The sequence below is a fragment of the Penaeus japonicus genome, unplaced genomic scaffold (assembly GCF_977035675.1).
Source record: "Penaeus japonicus unplaced genomic scaffold, GWHDUDI00000001_assembly GWHDUDI00000036, whole genome shotgun sequence".
NCBI lineage: Eukaryota > Metazoa > Arthropoda > Malacostraca > Decapoda > Penaeidae > Penaeus > Penaeus japonicus.
Genome location: NW_028234438.1, coordinates 16,497,748 through 16,514,788, shown reverse-complemented (window position 1 = coordinate 16,514,788; position 17,041 = coordinate 16,497,748). Strand labels below are relative to the sequence as shown.

At 43.0% G+C, this 17,041-nt stretch overlaps 1 protein-coding gene across 2 annotated transcripts in view; it reads right to left on the bottom strand.

The window, feature by feature from the left end:
* The window catches only part of LOC122264725 (cell division control protein 42 homolog), a 142,395-nt gene that overhangs the window by 108,842 nt on the left and 16,512 nt on the right, over nt 1-17,041 (bottom strand). For both annotated transcript variants that reach the window (XM_086531687.1, XM_086531688.1), the window contains exon 2: nt 4,349-4,407. In XM_086531687.1, the coding sequence (XP_086387813.1) occupies nt 4,349-4,407 (59 nt within the window). The remainder of the gene's footprint in view (nt 1-4,348; nt 4,408-17,041) is intronic.

Here is a 17,041-nt window from a genome sequence, read left to right as displayed (position 1 = left end):
TCCGGGCCTTTAAATATCCTATCCCTAAGGATATTAAGTCTGTTTGTAAGCGATGCCAGGATGCCAATAATACAACACTATAGAAAAATAACATGAATGATAAAAAAGGATAAGTTCCTTTACTTCAACGAATCAAAAAAGAAAATCAAAATCCCGTAACCAATCCCTCACAAAATCGACAGAAGAAACTAACAACCGACGTAAAAAAAAACAAAAACATTCCGCTGGTGTAGCACATGCCTATATGTGTATATTTTTTAACATGTTCATGTTCACAAGAAATAGGGCTAGGAAGAACTGAAGATACAAATTGTTAAACGAATATATAATGAACAACATATATAAAAGAAAAAGACAAATACACAAATAAGTGCACATATCAACCTAAATAAGAAAAAAACAAAGCAAACAAACACATCCATAACACACAATGCCCGCCACACAACAAAAACAAACAAACAAACACATCACAACCCACCCTCCAACTGGTCAACCACACCATCCCCATCCCCCCCACCCCCCCGCAAAGAGACCAATGCAAACAAGTAATTTTTGTCGTTTTCCTTATCGCCAACGAGAAAGACACGTTGCACCTCCTTGCAACTGCTGGCAAAATACCTGGGTGGGGGTGGGGGTGGGGATTCCATGCAAATGCACGGTCTTCTCGCTTCTCCTATTTTCTTTCCCTCCATTCCTCCTCCTCCTCCTCCTCTTTCCTTTACCCTCCTCCTCCTCATTTCTCCCTTTCCCTCACTCCCTTCCTAAACTTTCTGTCATTCACTCCTCATTCTTCTTTTTCTCTTTCTCCTTCTTCTTCTCCTCCTCCTCTCCATCCTCATCCTCCTCCTCCTCTCCATCCTCCATCCTCCTCCTCCTCTCCATCCTCCTCCTCCTCCTCCTCCTCCTCCTCCTCTTCCCCCTCCTCTTCCCCAGGCACGTCTGGTGAGCGAGCAACTCTTTGCGAAGGAAATTTTACAGCCTGTTTCTGTGGTCGTCTGTGAGGCGAGATATCGACGCCGGGCGAGCTTTCTTCTCCTTCTCTGGCTCCTGTTACTCTTCTCCGTCTTCTCATTTCTTCTTATTGCGATCGCATTTACACTTATTAGGATACTGGGAAGCATCGTCGCTTTCATTATGATTATTAGCATGTATCTTTTTTTTTTCTTTTTTTTCTTTCTTTCTTTCTTCCTCTATTCTTGAAAGCTTTTTGTTCTTCTCTCCTGTACGTCACCTCTTTCATCACAAAAGCGGTTTTGTTCAAGAAAAAAAGGAACACCATCATTAATACCAATAATAGTGCACCCAATACCACTAATAACAACAACAACAATTGCACTACCAACAACAACACCACCGGTAACAACAGCAGCGATACTAATACACCAACAAACAGTAAAACGAGAACACCAGCGGAGACGACAATAAATACACCAGCAACAACAACAGACTAATTCAACAACAACAAAAAGCAAATGACTGCAAAGTCTCCAAACAAGATTATTACCAACAACAATAATAAATCTACCAGCAACACCACTAAATACTCAAGCAATCGCAACAATAACAACAACACTAAATACTCTAGAACAACAACACTAAATACTCTAGCAACAACAACAACACTAAATACTCTAGAACAACAACACTAAATACTCTAGAACAACAACACTAAATACTCTAGCAACAACAACAACACTAAATACTCTAGCAAAAACAACAACACTAAATACTCTAGCAAAAACAACAACACTAAATACTCTAGCAAAAACAACAACACTAAATACTCTAGCAACACCACTAAATCCGACCCCACGAGCCCGACCCAAGGTCAGTGCCTCCAGAGGCCCTCGTCATCCAGCTAGTCACTAACAACTACACGAACCTAAGCCACTCTAGGTCTATCCCCCCTCCCCTCCCCCCCCGTAAGACTCTCGAATTGTTACCAAGGAAAAACATCCTCCTCCTCCTCCTCCCTCCTTCCCTCTCCTCCTCCTTCTCCTTCTATCTTCACTCTGTCTACTACCTCCCCTACCCGTCCTCCCCATCCTACTTCTGTCTGCTACCCCCCCCCCTACCCGACCCTTCCTTCTGTCTCCCACCCCCCTCCTCCCTCAGCGCTTCCCTGCCTCTTCTCCTACCCCCTACCCCTCCCTCTCCCTCTCCCCCTTTCCCCCCTACCCCCCTCATTTCTCACTACCTACCTCCTACAGCTTCTCCTCTTCTTGGGCTCGCCCGGGGGCAAAATTTCCCCCTCCCCTCCCCACCCCCATAGGCCTATCAGCTGGAGGTGACTTTTGGAGTTACACTTCCCCACCGGACGACTCTCGCTCGCTCGGCTTTCTGTGTCTTGGGAGTGGGAAATAAGGCTGTGTGGCTGCGAGTGTTCTTTAAACATGTCGAAAATACAACAATAATAATGATTATGATGGTGGACGTAATACTAAAATCAATAACAACAACGATGATGAAGATGAGGATGAGGATGAGAAGAATTAGAATAATTATAATAAACAATTATGATAATATCAGTAATATTAACGACTCCAACATATCAACAACAAATCTCACAAAATACTAACTTAAAACAATAACCAATATCAGCATCGCCTCGAAAACAAACAAACGAACCACAAGAGTATCACCAAAAGTAATAACAACAAAAATAGCAACAGTCAAAAGAATACCCCCCCAGTCCTACCCTTCCCCTCCCCCTCTACCCCCCCAAAAAAAATCATCCAGATACTCAATACAAACGCGATCAAATACCAAAAACAAACAAAACAAAACAAAACAAACCCCGCTAAACGAGACATCCACAACGAAAAAAATAAAAAAATAAAAATAAAACAAAAACAAAAACAAAAATAAATAAATAAATAGATGAATTAATTAAGACACAGGAGGAGACAGACCCCAGTGGCGGCCTGCTGCTTGAATGGTTCACGGGAAAGACGACCCGGGCTTTTTCCTCTTTGTCTAGCTAGGAAAAGGAGGGGCGGGGGGGGGTTAAAGTGAGACGTGAGGAAAGGAAGGAGAGGGAGAAAGGGAGAGGGGGGGGGAAAGGAGAGAGGGCGGAAAGGAGAGAGGGGGGAAAGAAGGGAGGGAGGAAAAGAAGGAGGGAAGGAAAGAGAGAGAGAGAGAGAGATGGAGATAGATAGATAGATAGATAGATAGATAAATAAAGTGACACTAAAAATAGAGAGAGAAAGAAAGACATCAACCGAGCCACCTGACACCCAGACATGACTCAGACCGATGCAAACAAACAAACAAACAAACGTCCAATCGATCAAGTCCATCGGATGGCTTGAGTGAGGGACGAGGAAGAGAAGAAAAAGAAGAGAAACAATAGGAGGAAGAAGAAAAAAGAAGAAGAAGGGGAAAAAAGGAGAAGACAAAGAAGAAGGGAAAGAAGGAGAAGAAAAAGAAGAGGAGGATGAAGAAGGAGAAGAAAAAGAAGAGGAGGCAGAAGAAGAAAACGATGACGAAGACGAAGAAGCAAGCAGGAAACGTGGCAGTGGTTTCAAAGGGATAAGGGGGGGGGGGGTGGAGAGACGGAGGAGGAGGAGGAGGAGGAGAGTAGGAAGTGGAGGGAAAAATGGCACACTCATCATACAGTATTTACAACATACATACATACATACAAACACACACACATACATACTGTACATACATACAAATACACAATTAAGACGAAACTTCTAGATAAACAAACCCAGTAGCACAAGACAAGACCCCTCCCCCTCCAGCCCCTCTCCCTCCCTTCAGCCACCCTGACCTCCCCCTCCCCCTCCCTTCAGCCACCCTGACCTCCCCAGCCCCCGCCCCCCGAGGCCATTCGGAGCCATCCACGGGGGCGCCAGAGACACGAGGCCAAACAACACGAGGCAGAGAACCCGACAGAACCGACATAAATTCCCGATTGAACCCGCACGAGATGAGTGTGAGGATGAAAGAGAGAGAGAGAGAGAGAGAGAGAGAGAGAGAGAGAGAGAGAGAGAGAGAGAGAGAGAGAGAGAGAGAGAGAGAGAGAGAGAGAGAGAGAGAGAAAAGGGGGAACGAAAGAGAGGAAGAGAGAGAGAGAGAGAGAGAAGGGGGAACGAAAGAGAGGAAGAGAGAAAGAGAGAGAGAAATGGCGAGAAAGAAAGAGAGAAAGACAGAAAGACAAGAAGACAGGTAAATACAGGAAGAGAGACGGATCGACAAGAGACAGACATATAGTTAAGAAAAAAAAAGAATACGAAAAAAAACATAGAAAGAGAAAGAAAGAAAGAAAGAAAGAAAGAGAGAGAGAAAGAAAAAAGGCGAGATCAAAGGGTGCACCCAAACACAGAACCCCGGACCGTACCTGTCCTGCAGTGTCGCAGAGCTGGAGTCTGATGGGCTGGTTGTCCACATTCACGACCACTGCGGAGGAGAGAGGGAATGGCCGATTAAACTATGGAAGCTAAATAATAATATTAATAATATTGAAGATAATAATAATGATGATAATAATAATAATAATAATAATAACAATAATGATAACAATAATAATAATAATAATAATAATAATAATAATAACAATAATAAGAATATTTATGATAATAATAATAACAATAATGATAATAATAATAACAATAACGATAACAATAATGATAATAATAACAATAATGATAATAATAATAATAATAATAATAAAAATAATGAAAATAACAATAGCAATTAATAATATCAATATTAATAATACTAATAACAACAAACGATAATAATCAAACTAAAAACAATAACAAATAACCACTATCAATACTAATAATCAAAATAATGCAATGGGACTGACCAAAACAACATCAGAAATAATAAAATCAAACACTGCATTGAAAACACGATTCAAATACACGACCGAATTCGGCTGCAACTACAACAACATAACCAAGACGAGGAAGCCACAAAGACCGAACTTTAATTGATGAAAACACGAATAAAAATGTGTAAATATGAAGACAAAAACACATCTACAACTGAGCCTTCATACCGATAAAGAACAAACCGATTTGTACGTATATATATATATATATATATATATATATATATATATATATATATATATATATATGTATATATATATATGATTATGTAAGATAATTGCCACCCCCAAACATAGGGGATAATAGAGTAAATAATAATAACATTAATAATAATAATAATAATAATAATAATAATAATAATAATAATGATAATAATAATAATAACAACAATAACAATAATAAACATAATAAAAATAAAAAGATCATCATCAAACAACAATAACAAAGAGAAAGAGAGAAGAGAAAGCCAGAAAGGAATGACAGAAAATAAGGATATAAAAGACAAGAGAGAGAGAGAGAGAGAGAGAGAGAGAGAGAGAGAGAGAGAGAGAGAGAGAGAGAGAGAGAGAGAGAGAGAGAGAGAGAGAGAGAGAGAGAGAGAGAGAACAAGCAAATAAGTGGAAAGGAAAAGTAAAGATAAAATAAGAGAAAGCAAAAGACACCAACAACCTAGATAAATGACGAGATAGTAAGACGAGAATAGAAAAAGGGAAAAAAACAACTTAAGATAAGAACAAAAGAAAATACAGAGACAAAATGCGTGATCATATGAGAAGAGAAAATGAGTAAAGATGATATAATAACAAAATATGATATGAGAAAACACGGAAAAATAAGTGAAAAAACGGTTAAATACGAGAAAATAAGAGAAAGCACGAAAAAAACAAGAGAAAACACGATACAATGAGAGAAAACACGAGAAAACCCGAGAAAATCCGAGAAACCCCGGGCAAACAAGAGAAACAATTGAAACAAAATAAAATAAGATTTAAAAAAAAATGAGAGGCAACACGAGAAAACCCGAGAAAATCCGCGAATGTACAAGAGGGAAGACAGAAAAAACAAGAACAAAAGAAACAAAGCTACCGCCGCCACCATTCCTCCCATAGAACAGAAGTCCTGCCGTGACAAAACAAGCCCAAGAATTGCCATAAAAAAAGGAAACAACCCCCCCCCCCCAATGAATAGAAAGAGAAATATATATAAAACAAAAACAAAATGTATGCCTAACCGTCGAAGAAGAAGAAAAAAAAAGGCGGGAAATGAAAGAGATTTATGAACATTTTTTTTTGTACATTATCAAACGCGCACCGCCACGACGAGTAAACAAAAACAATTCTGAAAATTCTTCACGTCATTTGTGAAATCACTTAGAGAAAGAAAGGGGATGGAGTGAAGGGGAAAAAACATGATAAAATAAAGATTATATTTATACGCACATAAATACATACATACCTACATACATACATTACATACACACACATAAATTACAAGTGCGTGTATGTATACTCTACGTGTGTGATTGTGTGAGTGTATGACTGTATAAATGTGTATAATTGTGTGTGTGTGTGTGTGTGTGTGTGTGTGTGTGTGTGTGTGTGTGTGTGTGTGTGTGTGTGTGTGTGTGTGTATGTGTGTGTGCGTGTGCGTGAAGTGCGAGTGTGCGCGTGTGAATTATATAAACATAAAGCAAGAAATTAAATTTGTAGGTCAATTCTCAGCCCCCCCTCCCTCACCCCACATTCACATCGACAAAAATCGTTAGAACCAATAATGCTTTTATCATTGGTTTCCGAACAGAGGAAGGCAAGAAGAAAAAGAAGAACAGAAGGACAGGCGGAAGAAGATGAGGAAGAGTAGGAGAAGAAGAAGGAGAAGGAGAAAGAGAAGGAGGAGAGAGAAAGAGAAAGAGAAAAAGAATAGGAAGAAGACGGAAAAAAGAGGTGGGAGAAGGAAAAGAAGGAGGAGGAGGAGGAGGAGGAGGAGGAGGAAAAGGAGAAGGAAAAGGAGGAGGAGGAGGAGGAGGAGGAGGAGGAGGAGAAGGAAAAGGGGGAGGAAGAGGAGAAGGAAGATGAGGAGGAGAAGGAGGAGAACTAGAAGTGGAATTACAGGAGGGGAGACGGGCCGAGGGAGGGGAGGGAAAGGGGAGGGGGACAAAGACCGAGAGAAAGTGAAGCAGAAAATGAGCGAGAGAGCGAGCGAGCGACCTCACGTACCGAACAGCCAGCCAGCCATCCATCCGCCACACACACCTCTCCGCCTACCACGCAATTAGCCCCACCGCCATTACCCGCTCCATAGACCCTCACAAACACCTTTCGCTCCCCCTACGAAAACACGGCCCTCTCCCTCTCCCTATCTCTCTTCCTCTCTTTCTCTTTCTCTCTGACTCACACTTATTCTCATATTTTCTTTCGTCTCTCTCTCTCTCTCTCTCTCTCTCTTTTCTCTCTCTCTCTCTCTCTCTCTCTCTCTCTCTCTCTCTCTCTCTCTCTCTCTCTCTCTCTCTCTCTCTCTCTCTCTCTCTCTCTCTCTCTCTCTCTCTCTCTCTTCTCTTTCTCTCTCCCTTGTGTTCTTCCTTCCTTTCTTTCTCTCTAAGCCTATCCTGACTTAGAGCGAGAGGGAAGAAGAGGACAAAGAGAGCGATTGGAGGGAGGGAGGGAGGGAAAGAGGGAGGGAGAACGAAAGAAAAAGCGAGACAACCCTAGAAGGAAAGCAAGGGAGAAAAAGAGAGGAAAAAGGCAGAGCCGGGCGAGGCCAATTCGGCCAACTTGACGCGGGCGAAGGGCAACGAAGGGCAGGTAGAAAGAGGCAAGACCAGCCTGGGAAAATAACGGACACGACCGGACGAGAAGAGAAGAAATGCGGAGAATGGAGGAAGGACGAAAAGAAAAGGAAAAAGAAAAGAAAAGAAAAGAAAAAAAAACATGCACAGTCAAGCAGAAAACGAAAAGAGAGAAAAAAAAGAGAATGAGAAAAAAAGTGAAAAAAACAGAAGGAAAAAAGGAAAGGGGAAAAAATATAAAATAACATTTGATACCCATAAAGCTTACAAAAATAAATATATGGTAAACAAAAATAAAATTAATTTTACCTTTGCACTAGATAGACCTTGTAAAATAGGCCTATGCTGTGGTCATTAATTCACTTTCGAACCTCTACGGTGAATACAAATATATTTCAATAAAAACCCTATTTCAACGATTTAAAAAAATAAAAAATAAATAAAGTGTGCGATGAAGCTTAAAAAAAAGAGAGATAAGATAAAGGAACCTAAGGAAGGCAAACATCAGTGAGCAACAAAATAGATAAAAGTGGGAGACAAAAACAAAACCAAATAACCAAAGAGCGACGGAAAAAAATCCAATCGGTCAAATCGCATCGTAACGAAGTAAACAAACATCCAAATAAATACATAAACAAAGAAAGACACAAAGTCCACAGAAATTTCCCAATCCTCCAAAATGTATGAGTTCACATATCCGCCCGTTGTCACCGCAGAATAATTTCAATAATAATAAAGACCTGAATTCAAGAAGACACTAATGAACATCATTTTGATACCCATCCCTTTACCCAATCCCCCAAACCTCCCCCCCCCCTCTTACCCCTCCCATTACCATACCTCAAATGAAACGTCCTACCCCCCACATACCACCCACTACCCCCTCTCCCATCACCCTCCCATCGCCCATACCCTCCTCCCCCCTCCCAACCAAGACCCCACCCAATACCTTCCACGCGTCACTCACAACCCCTCCCCCCATCCCTCCATCCCTACCCCATCCCGCTAATCCCGCACCCCCTTCCCGTAGGTATATATTTCCAAAGGATTACAAGGCATAACTCCCCCCCACCCCCACCCCCTACAAGCCTTTCTTCGAGCCGCTGCGGATTCGAGGCTGGACCGGCGCGTCAACCTCCTTAAGTCATAAACAGGGAAATAAACAATAACTGTAGTAATTGGTATAGTAGTAGTAGTAGTAGTAGTAATGGTAGTAGTAGGGGTAGTGGTAGTGGTAGTAGTAGTAGAGGCAGTGGTAATTGTAGTAGTAGTAGTAGTGGTAGTAGTATTGGTGGTAGTAGTAACACCAATAATAAATACAATAATAATATCAATCACTACGTACTAATTAATACATTATAAAACCGTAACAAAAGCGAACATTATCAATAACATATAGAGGAGAATGATAATAGTGAAAATAACGAAAAAAAAAACAATACCATCAACAACAAAAAATAATAAAAACAACAGCCAAGAAGGAAAACCAGCCAACAAACTTAAAATACATAAAAAAAAACGAGAAAAAAAAAGCCAAGCAAAATTCTCCCAGCACTGAGACCGTGAAAAGACGAGTCTCTCTTAATGAAGCAAGCGCTACCTGGCATCTCAACAGATTACACCCTAATGACACTGATGACCTGCTGGGGTGATGTGGGGGTGGAGGGAGGAGGAGGAGGAAGATGGGGATGGGGGAGGGGAGGAGGAGGAAGATGGGGAGGGAGGGGAGGAGTGGAGATGGGGATGAGAGAGGGAGGAGAGGAGGAGGAGTAGAGGAGAGGAGAAAGAGTAGAAAAAGAGAGAGAGAGAGAGAGAGAGAGAGAGAGAGAGAGAATAAAAAGAGGAGAGAGAGAGAGAGAGAGAGAGAGAATAAAAAGAGAGAGAGAGTAAGAATAAGAATGAGAGGAGAAAGAGAAGCGAAGGAATATAGAAGTAGAGAGGGAGGTAGAGAGGGAGGTAGAGCGGTGGAGGGAGGGAGGGAGGGAGTGGGTGGAAGAGCTGAGAGGAAATTCCTGGCTGGTGTTATTACTTTTTCCTCGTCCGGGAATGTTATTTCTGGCGATTCTACGACTGAACAAATAAATCAACTCCAAGGAATAATTTTAGCTTTCTAAAAACGGGTTAAACTTTCCGAAGCAATATAAATACGTCTGTGCGTAAATCTATCTTTCCTTTAAATATACAGTGTTTGAATATATACAGAAATATGTATGTATGTATGTGTGTGTATATATATAAATAAATAAATAAATATATATATATATATATATATATATATATATATATATATAAACACATCAGCTATTCATCCTGATGAAACACACACACACGAAGACAGTTTCCTCTCACTAAGTACGTAAAAATTGCCTCCCCCTCCCCTCCCCCCCCCCCTTCATTAACCCCACACACGCACATTAGCCCCCTCCCCCCCGGCCAAGACACGGATCCGGGGCAGATAGGGTCAATTAGCAGCGTGGAAGGTGTCCCCCGAGGGCAATGACCTGACCTGACCTCAAGCTCTGTCTCTCTACCTGCGTCTAAATGACCTGTTTCTGAGGCTGGTCAACAGGTTTTGGACAGGCAGGGAGGGGGGGGGGGCTGATGGGGGTGGGGGAGGGGGGGAGAGGAAGAGGGTGATGGTAAGGGGGGTATTTGACCTCAGCTTCATTACCTTAAGAGTGTATCTTATTTATCGTCAATCCGTAAATATCGCTAATAATTTACGAACGAAGGTATCTTACCAGTATCGTCACAGTCTTCTTTTTTATCTTAATTTTCTTTACACTTCGTCGTGGTTATCCATCCGAGCAGTTAACACTTACTCTTTACACGCGAATTTCCTTTCACGCACACATGCAAGCTCTCTCTCTCTCTCTCTCTCTCTTTCTCTCTCTCTCTCTCTCTCTCTCTCTCTCTCTCTCTCTCTCTCTCTCTCTCTCTCTCTCTCTCTCTCTCTCTCTCTCTCTCTCTTCTTCTTCTCTTCTTGTCTCTTTCTTCCCTTCCATCACTCATTTTGTTCGGTCACAGAATTGCTAAAAATAACATTCCCAAACGAGGAAGAAAAACAACAAACAAACAAAAAACATCATCCAGGAATTTCCTTCTCCCTTTCCCTTTAATCTTCTATGTAAACATCAACACACAGATTTATGAAATTATCTAAGTATACGTCTAACATTACAAGAGATCTTATACATCTACTAATATCATGATGTTACAGGTAAACAAATAAACAAACAAATAAGATTAATAACGATAATCAAATTAATCAGATAAAACTCCCAAGAATAATAAACCAAACAATCAAAAAGAAAAAAAGACACTACCACAAATAAATCAAACGAATCAATATTAATACAAACTATGGAAAAAAAAAGCGAAAACACAGAACCAAGGCAAATAAAGCCAAATAAACAACAAGATAATCCTTCACCACAGAAAATCTCGAGAGAGAAACAAATAACACACAAAGACTCGTTTCTTCAAGGAGAGAGTGTTTGGCCGACCCGCGTCTCTTACCACAAACTAGCCAGCGAGCCTCAGGTTTTCCGACAATTCCGAGGTGAGAGTAAAAAAAATAATGTATTATTTGCAAAGCTCCTTGTGTCTAACAAAAGGAATTATTTGTATAAAATCATGTTTTTTTCTCTCCTGGGGCGTATACAAGGATTTTCGAAGGATGTACACAAAGACTAAGAAATGGCGCAAAACACACAGGAAAGAGCTTCGGCGAGAGAAAAAAAACAGCACACATTGTCTAGTTTGCTGTCACTTTCCAAATGAAGACAGACAAACAGTCGGGCAAAACACGGCGAAAACTGCACCATCTTTTTCTACTCTCTCTCTCTTACTCTCTCTCTTACTACATTTCTCCCTCTCCCCTCACTTTTTCTCTTCCTCTTTCCCTCCCTCTCTCTCGCCCCCCCTCTCTCTCTCTCTCTCTCTCTCTCTCTCTCTCTCTCTCTCTCTCTCTCTCTCTCTCTCTCTCTCTCTCTCTCTCTCTCTCTCTCTCTCTCTCTCTCTCTACCTCCCCATTTCTCTCTCACCCTCTCTTTCTCTTTCCGCCCCTACCCTCTCTCTCCCTCTCTTTCTCTTTCCTCCCCTGCCCTCTCTCCCTCTCCCTCTCGAAATACTAACAGGAAATGCTTACGACAACCCTCACCTAATCTACCTTAAAAAAGAAAGATTCCTCTTAGATACTATTGGCGGTCTTTGTGGCTCGTTGTTAGTCTTCGTTTGTCTCGTTTGTGGGATGAGACTTGACAGCGAGAAAAAGTTTTCATTTATTTATCTATTTATCTATTTGGTTATTTACTTTACTTTACTAAGGCTGATTTGGGGGGGGGGGATAACTGACCGGAATGCCAATAATCACATCACTGTCATAACGCAAATAATTACCACCAATGCCTTCACTACACTACAATTTAAAAAAATATAATAACAATAAATAAAAAAATAAAAAACAGACAGACGGAAACGATGATTATGACCAATAATAATAATAACAACACTAATAAAAGAAAAAACAACGGCCATACAACTGACTCGGTCTCCCTCTTCTTCACCTTAACCCCGATTCCTTCAACCCCAAAACCTCTTTCAACCCTCAACCTGGTCATTAACCCTCCACCCCCCCCTCAGAGGCTAACCACAGACTTTCACACGCACACATAGAGAGACAGACAGACAAACAAACAAACACACACGCACGTACAAATACATACATACATCCACACACACATCCACACACGCACATGTACACACACACACACACACACACACACACAAACACACACACACACACACACACACACACACACACACAGCCCCTCATTATCACTCCACAACTCTCCCTTTCTCTTGCTTCTGGGAGAAAACCCGCGGAGTTTCTCATTCAACTCCTCGTACATAGGCCTCCACCGCAAGCTCCCCTCTCACCCCCCCACCGCTCCCCCGTCCAATGCAACCTCAGCTATCATTAACTGGGACTTTCTACTCGCGGCACTCGTTCACTCTCCCTTGGTGATATTTAGGGCCTCCATTCGTAATGCACAGACAGACAGACATACAGACAGACAGGCAGACAGACAGACATACAGACAGACAGACAGGCAGACAGATATATATATACCCAAACACAGACTCCCCCCTACACACATGGGCACACGGACATACGTTATATGTGTGTGTGTGTGTGTGTGTGTGTGTGTGTGTGTGTGTGTGTGTGTGTGTGTGTGTGTGTGTGTGTGTGTGTGTGTGTGTGTGTGTGTGTGTGTGTGTGTGTATGTGTGTGCGCGCGCGCGTGTTCGAGATATACATTCTGTACTTCAAAGGCTTCAAATATCTACAGAATAAAAATCGGTTTCCAAATACCCTGAATGTTATCATATTTCGAGATCAAATCGATAACATTCTCCCAAAAAAATCATGTTCGTAAAACTCTTTGATTTCACATTCCGCCTCCTCCTACAAAAAGTGGTAAAAATACATGAAAAAATAAATCCAGAGGTAAAAAAAATATATATATATTAATGATAAAAAAAAAAAAAATAGCGCACTTTCCCCAAAAAACGTTTTCTCGCTTTAAACGTTTCGCTCCCGTGAAGAGTTCCCGAGCTGGCAATATTTACTCGCTTGAAACGTTTTCTCGACTGAACAGACTCCCTGAGTGGAACGCTTTGTTACGTGGAGGTGGGATAAAAATGAGGGGGGAGAAAAGGAGGAGGAAAAAGAGGAGTAGGGGGAGGAGGAAAAAGAGGAGTAGGAGGAGCAGGAGGAGGAGGAGGAGGAGGAGGAGGAGGAGGAGGAGGAGGAGGAGGAGGAGGAGGAGAAGGAGGAGGAGGAGGAGGAGTAGGGGGGGGGGAGGATGAGGAGGAGGAGGAGGAGGAGGAGGGGGGGGGGGGAGGAGGAGGAGGAGGAGGAGGAGGAGCAGCAGGAGGAGGAGGAAGAGGAGGAGAAGGAGCAGGAAGAAGAGGAAGAAGAGTAGGGGGAGGAGGAGGTGAAAAAAAACAGAAAAAGGAGGGGGAAGAAGAGAGGGGGGAATAGGAAGAGGAAGAGCATAATGTGATGGAGAGGTGAGGGAGAAGAGGTGTCCAGGAAGGTAAAGGTAAGGAGGAGGAGCACGCGGAGGAGAAGGAAGAGGAGGATGAGGAGGAGGAAAAGAAGAAGGAGGAGAAATAAGAGAAGGAGAAGAAGGAGATGAAGAAAAATAAAGAGAACAAGCCAAACATGAAGGCAAAGAATCGAAAGAAATAAAAGAAGAAGAAAAGCAGAAATTAATAAAAAAGGAGAGCTAATTATCTACAAAAACGACAACAAAATCAACAACAACAACAACACACTCAAAAAGGATAACATTGCACACGCCGCCACCATCGCCTCCGACACGCTACCAGAATCAACCACAACCACAAAAATCCCTCACAAGGGTCGGAGAAAAAGTATAGCAACCACAATACTACCAAAGGCACGTCACCACCAACATTAAGACCACAAACGAGGGCTTTCAAATTGCAACAATATTATATCGGATAGATTTGAACAAAATAAAATCAATACGCAGGTACACTCACTTTTTCTCTTTCTCTTTCTCTTTCTTTCTCTTTCTCTTTCTTTTCTCTTTCTCTTTCTCTTTCTCTCTCTCTCTCTCTCTACTCTCTATCTCTCTCTTACTCTTCTTCCCTTTCTCCCCTCCCTCTCCCTAAAACGAAGGAGGAAGGGTAGACGTAAAAGAGAAAAGGAAAGTGGGAGAGAGAGAGAAGGGAAAAATAAGACACGAGAAAGCAGCAAATCAAAAGAGAAAGAAATAAGATAGTAGAGACATAGTAGAGAAGAGAGATAAAAAAATAGTAAAGAAGAGACAAAGAGAGAAAGGAGAGAGAAAGAAAGAACGAGAAGAACCAAGAGAACAGAAGGCGAGAGGCGAGGAGTAGGACCTCCACCACGTGTCTCCGGGTGAGTTATCTATTAGCGGGAAAGTCAGTCAGCAAGGTAGGCCTATTGATAACTTGCTTAAATAAGCCTAAAAAAGGGCATTTGCTCAAGCTTTCCTCAAAACACAAAAAAGGAAAGAACTGGAAGACGAAGAGACAAAGAGAGGAAGAGAAGAGAGGCATAAAGAAAAGGGAATGGGGAGATTAGCGAAAGATGGAAAGAGGACGAAAAAAAACGACGGAATAAGAATAATTTGTGATAAAGTAACGACAATGGGAAATACGAAATCAATGCTCTTTCTCTATCTCTACCTCTATCGCCCTCTCTCTCTCTCTCTCTGTAACTGACACAAACACAAACGCAAATACAAATACACACACACACACACACACACGTACACACGCACACCTATACATATGAAACTCCATGTTCGAGAGAGCGAGAGAGGGTGAAAGAGAATTACGTAAACGACCAATCTTAGTGCAGGAGGACGAGAGTGAACGACAAAAACGCTACGTTCACACAAAGAAACAAACAAAAAAGGGGATATGCGCTCTCGCTCTCGCTCTCTTTCGTTCTCGTTCTCGTTCTTTCTCTCTTTCTTTCTCGTTCACGTTCTTTCTTACTTTCGTTCTCGTTCTCGCTGTCTCTGTCTGTCTGTCTGTCTGTCTGTCTGTCTGTCTGTCTGTCTGTTTCTGTCTGTTTGTCTGTCTGTCTGTCTGTCTGTATGTGTCTGTCTGTCTTTCTCATACATGCGCACAAACAAACGCACGTACGCACGCCATGGTCCTTCTGGTGTTGTTGCTATGAGGTGTAAGGAGGGTAGGGGTGAGGTGGGGTGGAGTGGGAGAAGGGAGAGGAAAGGAGGGGTGAGGTGGGGTGGAGTGGGAGAAGGGAGAGGAAAGGAGGGGAGAAGAGAGGAGAGGAGATTAGGGGAGGGAAAGATCCAAGGAAAGAGAGGAAGACGAAAGGAGGGAGCGAGAGAGAGAGAAAGAGGGTTGGAAGGTAGAGAATGAGAAAGGGGGAGGGAGGGCGTGAGAATGAAGTGGAGTGCAAGAAAAGTTAAAACGAGAGGAAGGCGAACTAACGGAATGAATGACGGTAAAGAGAAAGAGGAGGAGCAAGAGGAGAAGAAGAAGAAGAAGAAGAAGAAGAAGAAGAAGAAGAAGGAGGAGGGGAGAAGACAAGAGGTAGGAGGACCAAAAAGGAGGAAGGGAAGGAGGACGAAGAGGTAGAATGACAAGGAGAAGAAAGAAAACCCCAGAGGATGACGAAGGGGAAGAGGAGGATGGAGAAGAAGTGAAGAATAAAAAGGAAAACGAAGATGGAACACGCAGAGGAAACGGAGAATGAAAAGAAAGATTGAGAGCAAATGCGAGCGGGAATGAAAGCCAGGAAGACTCCCATTACGCGAGAAATGAGGCAAGGGAAGGGTGGGGGCGACGACCCGGGGGAGGGGGGAGGGGGGAGGGCGGGGGGAAGGGAGGAGGGCGGGGGGGAAGGTGATGGTGGTGGAGGAAGGGATGAGGAGGACGGGGAGGAGAAGGGAAAGAGGAGGAGGAAAAGAGAAGGTGGTGGTGGTGGTCCAGGAGGAGGAGGAAAAAAGGTGGTGGTAGTTGTGGTGGTGGTGGTGGTGATGGAGGAGGAGGGGGAGAAGACGAAATAGGAAGGAGAGAAGGAAATGAAGAGACAAAAACAAGAGGAGGAGGAGGAGGAAGAGGAGGAGAGAGAGAGAGACGAAGCGAAAGACCTCATCCATTAATAAAAAAAAAAAAAAAAAAAAAACAATGACACACAAAAAAAACAAGTACCACATCTAAACCTCACCCTAAAAAACATCGCCCGAATTCAAAACATTTCCTTAAAAACACTTCTCACCCACGGCGAGAAAGGGCGAGAAAGGGCGAGAAGCTACACACAACGGAGCTTCCAACAGCAAAGTGGACTCGTCTCACCGGTGCAAGAGAGGAAATAACGGTTTCAAATGGTAATGCGCAGTGCAAGGGAGGAAGGGAGAGAGGGAGAGGGAGAGGGAGGGAGGAAAGGAGAGAGGGAGATGGAGGGAGGAAAGGAGAGAGGGAGGAAAGGAGAGAGGGAGGGAGGGGGGAAAGGAGAGAGGGAGAGAGGGAGGGAGGGAGAAAAGAAGAGAGGGAGAGAAGGAGGAGGGAGAAAAGAAGAGAGGGAGAGAGGGAGGGAGGGAGGAAAGGAGAGAGGGAGAGAGGGAGGAAATGAGAGAGGGAGGAAATGAGAGAGGGAGGGAGGGAGGAAAGGAGAGAGGGAGATGGAGGGAGGAAAGGAGAGAGGGAGATAGAGGGAGGAAAGGAGAGAGGGAGATAGAGGGAGGAAAGGAGAGAGGGAGAGAGGGAGAAAAGGAGAGAGGGAGGTAGGGGGAAAGGAGAGAGGGAGAGAGGGAGGGAGGGAGAAAAGAAGAGAGGGAGGTAGGGGGAAAGGAGAGAGGGAGAGAGGGAGGGAG